At 59.8% G+C, this 6,764-nt stretch overlaps 1 protein-coding gene across 2 annotated transcripts in view; it reads left to right on the plus strand.

The window, feature by feature from the left end:
* Positions 1–4: 4 nt before the first annotated feature.
* RAB43 (RAB43, member RAS oncogene family) overlaps positions 5–6,764 on the plus strand; it is a 24,059-nt gene continuing 17,299 nt past the window's right edge. The window contains exon 1 of one of the 2 annotated variants that reach the window (XM_014584721.1): positions 5–208. In XM_014584721.1, the coding sequence (XP_014440207.1) occupies positions 5–208 (204 nt within the window). The remainder of the gene's footprint in view (positions 209–6,764) is intronic. The other variant, XM_014584722.2, reaches the window with a different exon arrangement.

Below are 6,764 nucleotides of genomic sequence, written 5' to 3' on the forward strand. Positions count from 1 at the left end.
GGCCATGGCGGGACCGGGGCCGGTCCCTGGGGACGCAGACCAGCAGTACGACTTCCTGTTCAAGCTAGTGCTGGTGGGCGACGCGAGCGTGGGCAAGACGTGCGTGGTGCAGCGCTTCAAGACGGGCGCCTTCGCGGAGCGCCAGGGCAGCACCATCGGCGTGGACTTCACCATGAAGACGCTGGACGTGCAGGGCAAGCGGGTCAAGGTGGGCTCTGCGACCCCCGCCCCGCCGGGCAGGCCAGCCTGTGTCCCGCGGGGCCGGGGGGGGGCTGACCCCCAGGGGCCCCGCCCGAGGTCGGCCACCAGGAAGCTGTGGCGTCCAGGACCGAGGGCCGAAACTCTTCGTCAGTTTCCGGCCTGGCCACGCCTCCCGCAGCCTCTCCAGACCGGGTGGAACTTTGCTGGCCGCCCTGCCCTGCCCCGCGGGTTGGTGGAAGGTTGACTCCAGCAAGGTGGAAGTCAGGAGGCCCTGCTGGGCCAGCTGCAGTCCGAGGGCCAGGCCTGGACTCTGCTGGACTGCACGTGCCAGGTCCTCCATCCCCTCCCGGTGCCCAGATAGCCTGCGCGGGACATCCTGACAGCGCGGGCGGGGGTGGGGCACCCAGGCAGGGGATGGCTCCTTTTGCAAGTCCAGCTAGGACTTTGGGCCACCCTGGAGCCTCCTGCAGCCTGCACTGCCTCTCAGGGCAGCCTAGGGCCACTGTTGCCTTCCCAGAGCACTTAGTCTTGGTGTTTGTGAAACCCCATACCTCCAGGGCATTGTAGAGGGGTGAATGTGCGGTGTGGACCACAGTGGGTCTGGAGTCCACCCCTGCGGAAGCAGAAACCATGCCAGAGGGTTTGTTTTCCAGTCTTCTGGGTTCTGTGTGTTTTGGTCCCTGTGGGATGGAAGGAGCAGGGGTAGGAGGGCAGCTCTGACCAGGCCTCTGCAGAGGGTGGCCAGGAAGAGGTGGTGGATGCATTTATGCCTGCAGAGGGGCGTGGATGTGGAGACACACACCCAGGCCTTTCCTGAGTGCGGGTGGCGGCAGGGTCTCCCTGGGTTCCAGCAGGGCTCTGTCCGCAGGGCACTCGGGCCCTGCCTTGTCCCTCCCTCCTGGTCTGGATTGCTCCCCAGGAGGCCCCTGGTGGGCTGTGGTACCTCCGCAGCAGAACTTTGTGGTTGTAGTGACCCTCTCAGCATCCCAGCTGCCACCCTTGAGAGACAGATGTGAGTCTGCTGCTTAGAGGTGGCTGCCTGCTGCCTGGAGGGTGTCACTCCCACTGGCCCTGGGCAGACACAGCCAAGGAGGGACAGGGCAGGCACTCCCGTTTCTGACTCCAGAGCATCGAGGCCATGCCTGATAGCAAGCGTCCAGGGCCTGCTTGTTCGGTGTGGAGAAGCCTGTGGCTGTGGCAGTCTTTGCCTCCTCGTTTTGCAGTCAGGGGACCTGAAGCCCAGCCCACTGGAGAGAGGCTTGAGGGGCAGCTGGCCCAGCCAGAGAAAGTCATGTTTCTTTACTGCTTTCTTCCTTGAACGAGAGACAAACGGCACCCACGGGGTTCTGACATGCAGTCTATCCTGGCCTAGCCAGCCGGGATCGTGGGCACGTGTGCCAGGTGCGTTTGGGGAAGTCTTTGGATGCAGATCAGAACTTTCCCATCCCGGTCGGGCTCAGAGATCACATCTCACTGCTGCGCCAGCATCCAGCCTAGTTGTTTTCTTTTAAGAGAGAAAAATGGAGAGGGGTGCCTTGGGAGGAGGGAAGGCGGGAGAGGGGGCTGTGGCGTCTCAGCTAGCTGGGAGTACAAGCGCTCCCTGGCCTGGCCTGTTCTGGTTGGCAGGAATCCCAGCCAGGCCTCCCCTGTGGCCGCGGCTGCTGCAGGTCATGTCCCCTCTCCAGGCCTGTCTCTTCTGTAAATGCCTTTGTTACCTTCCAGCACCGTGACTTAATGAAAAGTCAGTTTAACGTACGCGTGCTGAGCTTTGCCCACGTGCGTGTACAGGTCTGTGCGTCTGACCGGCAAACATACTTGAACCCGCTACTGCACCCAGGGTGGCATCCGTCAGCCCAGGAGCTCCTGTGCCCCTCACGCCCAGCCACCGAGCAAATTTCTGTCTCTATAGTTTCAGCAGTGTGGCTTTTTAGCAACGTGGTTTTAACTAGAGCCTTCGATGAACCAGATTTCACAGCGGATTCTGTAAGAAGCTCCCGCATGTCAGGGATTTAGTTCAGAACCTTCTCAGGGCTGTCCTGGGCCCACAGGCATCAGCCGTGCCTCCTCCACCTCCTCTCCCTGCAGGGCTGTCCTGTGTACTGGGTGTGTGGGACACTGAGGAAGCCAGCGATACCTCCCCACCGGCTCTTCTTAGCTTGGAAGGACTGTGGGGCAAGGGGAGGCCAAGAGGGCGTTGGCTCAGAAGGCTTTAACCAGCTTCCCACTGGTCGTGTTCATGCCCTACTTGTTATTTCACTAAAGAGTTCTACTGCTAAAACAAAGTTTGAACACTGTATATGAAATTCCTTCATTTCTAGTTACTTTTCAGTGTGACCAAACCAACACTGAGTCTGTACCCACAGCTGCCTGTCTGCCTGCCCCCACCCCCAGCCCTCACTCCCTGCTTGCCACCTCCCTCGCCCTCCACCCTCTCAATCTGCCTCAGGACCTTTGCTTCTGCTCTTGCCTGTCTTCATCTTCCCCACATCCTTGAGTAACTGCTGCTTTATCTGACGGGTCCCAGTGCAAATTCCACCTCTCCAGAGAGACCTGCCCTGGCCTCCCAGCCCTTCATCCTGTTACCCTGTTATCCCTGGTCATAGCCTCACCAGCATGTGACGTTTCCTGGGTTACCGCCTTCCCTGTGGAAGGTGAGCTCCTTAGAGATCTGGGCCGCACCAGCCACTGTCAGACACGTGGTGGACTGGTCTGCCCAAGAGGACGTGAGGCCAGGAGCAGTGATGTGGCCAGCGCCTTGCCTGCTGCTGCATGGCTAACAGACACGCCTCGGCCTGAGTGGTTCGTGGAGAATCGAGGTTTACTTGGTTTACGAGGCTGGTGGCTGGGAAGTCCAAAGGCATGGGGTCGGCGTCAGACCAGCCTCTGGGGCTCTGTCATCCCATGACCAACAGAAGCAGCAAGGATGGCAGACGGCAGGCGTGTGCATAGACCTGGGCACAGCAGCACCCCCTCGGGAGCTAAGCCTTCCCAGAGCATCAGCGCTCCCTGCCCTCGCCTCCGTGGCACCGGCAGGCCCAGTCACTGTCTACTGGGCCTCCCCTAGTAAGGGTCTCACCACCTCGCAACACCAGGATTCCAGTTTCAGAACATGAAACTGGGAGCACACCTTTTATGAACCATAGTGCCAAGTTGCCAAAGGTCACTTTCGAGTTAGTGGCAGAACCAGGTTTCAAACCAGGATCTGGCCTGCTTCTGAGCCAGCTTTCAAGTGTGCACTCGCCCACCCTGCACCTTGAGAGTGTGAAGGTGAGGGAGTCCGGCGAGGACCCGGGCAGCCAGGTACTCACCGGGAGAGGAATGTGGCCTTGGCGTTTTAATACAGATTTTCAGGATGGGCTCGGCCCCTGGAGCTCCAGGGTGTTCTCAGCCAGAGCACTCGGTCACCCCACGCGGCCCTTGTGTGCACAGACTTTCCTGCCCTTCGGGGCTCCTTTGGGCCTTGTGTCCAGGACTGGGCCTACAAAGTGGATCTGAGCGCAGCTAGTCTTCTGGCTGTGGAGAGAATCTGGACCAGGGGCTAGTGGGGACACGAGGTCGCCAGGCAAGGCCGACCCATGTGGAAAGGGTCCCTGAGACCTCCCTGAGTGTGCTAGGCCTGTGCGTACCACGAGCCACGTGTAATGAGAAGGAATTGCAGCGTGAGGCCTATTGGTTCCCCTCTCTCTTTCTGTCTCTCTGACTTAGAGAAGAAAAAAAAAGTATATTTTAAAGGTTTTGGCTGTAGGGTGCATGTGCTTTCCAAAGAGAGACAGATAGAGAGGGAAAGTAAAAAATCACCCCAGTGGGGATGACCACGCCATAATCCCTTCTCCTGCAGTCTCCTCTTAGGACTCTGGGCATGCACACACATGTGCCTGGCGTGATTTTCAAGCCACCTGGTCTGGGACTTGAATTGCGGCTGGCCATGTGGGATCTAGTGTCTGACTCACCATGCCACCTGCCGGCCCCCAGGCTTTCTTGAACACTGTGTTGAGAACGTGCAGGCCTGGGTCTCCCCCAGCCCCAGCACAACCTCGGTGACTCATCCCCCTCTTGGCCCACAGGCACCCTATCTGTGCCATCAGTTAGTGGTCTTCCCTCTGCCTGCTTCTCAGGGATGCTGGGAGACAGTGGGCATGCTTACGGCAGTTTAAAATGGCCTCGACTCATTTCTGAATAAATTGCCCTTTACATGGTTCAAACTGGAATTTTAAAGCCCTTTAAGAAACCCTTTCCTCCTTCATCCCCAGGCTACTTGGTATCCGTGGAGAAGAGCAGCCTGTGGTGTCTACTCGTTTATCCCAAAAATGTGCCAGGGATCTAAAGTACAGACAAGTGTCAGACTGACTTTGTCATTAGACGGAGTGTGCTGGTTCACCCCTCCCTTCCTGGCCGCCCCCGGCCCTCTGCCCCCAGGGACCGTCAGCCGCTCTGTTCGCCCTCATCTGGGGCATGCCATGGCCTGTTATGTAAACTCGATTTTGCAGATCACGGGGCATGTGGGCCTCGGGTCCAGCACAGAGGTCGGTGTGTGGGGCTGTGCCCTGTGCCCTCCGGCCTGTGGTCCACCTTGGGGCTGCTGCTGGGCGTCTCCTTCACAGAGGGGACACCCATGCCCTGTGGCCGGCCCCCGGGTTTTAGGACCTTTGACCTCCCTGCTCAGCTTCCCTTGGCCCTAAAAGTCATTTTTGTTTGTATGGCTGCTCCTGGCACGTCCAGGAGGGGCAGGGCAGAGCAGTGATGGCTTCTCATCAGGATTTGGGCTCTGGCCTTCCAGGCCAGGGTCTGGCTCTGCTCTTGTGCTTTTTCTATTAGGTGGCCTTTTCCAGCTCCGGTCAGAAATATCGAAGGGCTGTTAGGTAAGAGGAGTTCTAGGTTATTCCAACTGTCCACGGAGCTCTGCTCTCCACACCAGAGGTAGCCAGGCTAAGTGGAAGCCGACCTTGCCTCCCGAGGCCCCTGTCTCCTGAGGCAGCAGTTTGACGGGGCCAGCCTGAGAGCTGAGCCACCCGGCCGCTTTCTCGCCTGCAAACCCCTCTCTGTAAGGACCTGGCCAGGGTGGTCACCGCGGATGGGAGCTGGTGCTGGGAGGGCTGTGGGCGCTGGGAGGTTGGTCGTTCAGCCTGGCTGCAGGCTGGTCTGAGCAAGCCGCTTTGCAGATCTGGGGGCCTCTCAGGGAAGTGGGGGCAGTAGCTGTCACACCTGTCCAGGCAAAGACCAGGTGAGCTGGCCTGGGGGCCTGGCTGCTGCTCGTGTCGTGTGATGGCGGGAAGTCGGGTCCACAGCATCTTGGGCTTCAAGACCTGGCGTCCTGTGCCTCCTTCCCTCACTTTTCTTTCTTTGTAAAGCATATTGGTTTATCTCTTCCATGAGAGACAGTGAAACAGAGAGACAGCACCCAGGGTCTTCACGTCAGGACTCGCCCCAGCCTCCGCCAGCCCAGATGCGGGCCTGCACCTGCCGTGCTCGGGGGTCCTGGGCTGTGGGCCTGGGGCCTTCCCCACGTGGTCATTTACTGCTGCACCTCCATAGCCCCTGCCTGCCCTCCCGCCCTCCCGTTTCTCTGCACCCGCTGGCCTGTGCGGTGCTGGGCTGTGTCAGCCCCGTGGGCCTGATGCTGCATGGACTTCTCCCATGTGTCAGGCATGCGAAGCTCGTGGGGTTGGTAGTGAGGGCCCCACCTCCCCTCGTGTACTGTTCTTCACCACTGACCATCATGTTCCCCAGCAAAATTCCATCCAGACCCCTGGGGAGAGCCCCATTCACGAGGAGGCCGAGGAGGCCGAGTACAGTGGGTCTGACCTGGACCTGGCCTTTGGCTCCAGGCCTGGGCTTGTTCCTCTCTGCGGCGTTTCTCACCACGACACACATGTACGGTGCCGTGCACGAGGGTGGCTGGACCGGGATGTCCCATCAGCACTGGCATTTCACATTTCAGCTGGCACTGTGGTGTCAACACCTTTTATTTTTTAGGTGTGTGCTGTAGGGTGCATGCGCCTGCTGGGGAGAGACAAGGTGCCAGGGGAAGTGAGACAGCACCCCGAGGGGATGGCCACAGTGCAGCTCTTTCTCCTCCATTCTAGGGTTTCGGGCACACACGCACACGTGCCCAGTGTGACTTTCAGGCTGCCAGGTCTAGGATTGGACTGTGGCAGGCCACTGGGAGTCCAGCACCTTACACACCAGGTCACCTGTGGCCCCGTGATGTCACATTCTAGTGCCGAGCACTGCTGGGCAGGAACCCGGCTGGTTCGGGCCGGCTGGGGGCTGAGCGTGCCCCTTGCCTGGGCTGGCCTGTGAGGTGCCGGCTCGTCCTAAAGCTGTGACTGTGCAGACAGAAAGTGCAGGTGTACGCACAGAGTACAGGGGCCCCGATCCCCACCCGCATGCCCTGGGTGACCTGGGTGTCCCCCACATGCCGACCCAGGGTCTGGCTGTGTCCCAGCTGTGTGGCCCAGTAGTGCCATTCGATCCGCCACCAGCCATCTTGCCAGGCTGGGCCTCAGAGCTGTTTCATAGGACGGCAGAAGCCAGGCCCGCCCCCCGCACGCCCAGCCCGCTTG

This window comes from Tupaia chinensis, unplaced genomic scaffold (assembly GCF_000334495.1).
Source record: "Tupaia chinensis unplaced genomic scaffold, TupChi_1.0 Scaffold147500_2, whole genome shotgun sequence".
Classification (NCBI taxonomy): Eukaryota; Metazoa; Chordata; class Mammalia; order Scandentia; family Tupaiidae; genus Tupaia; species Tupaia belangeri.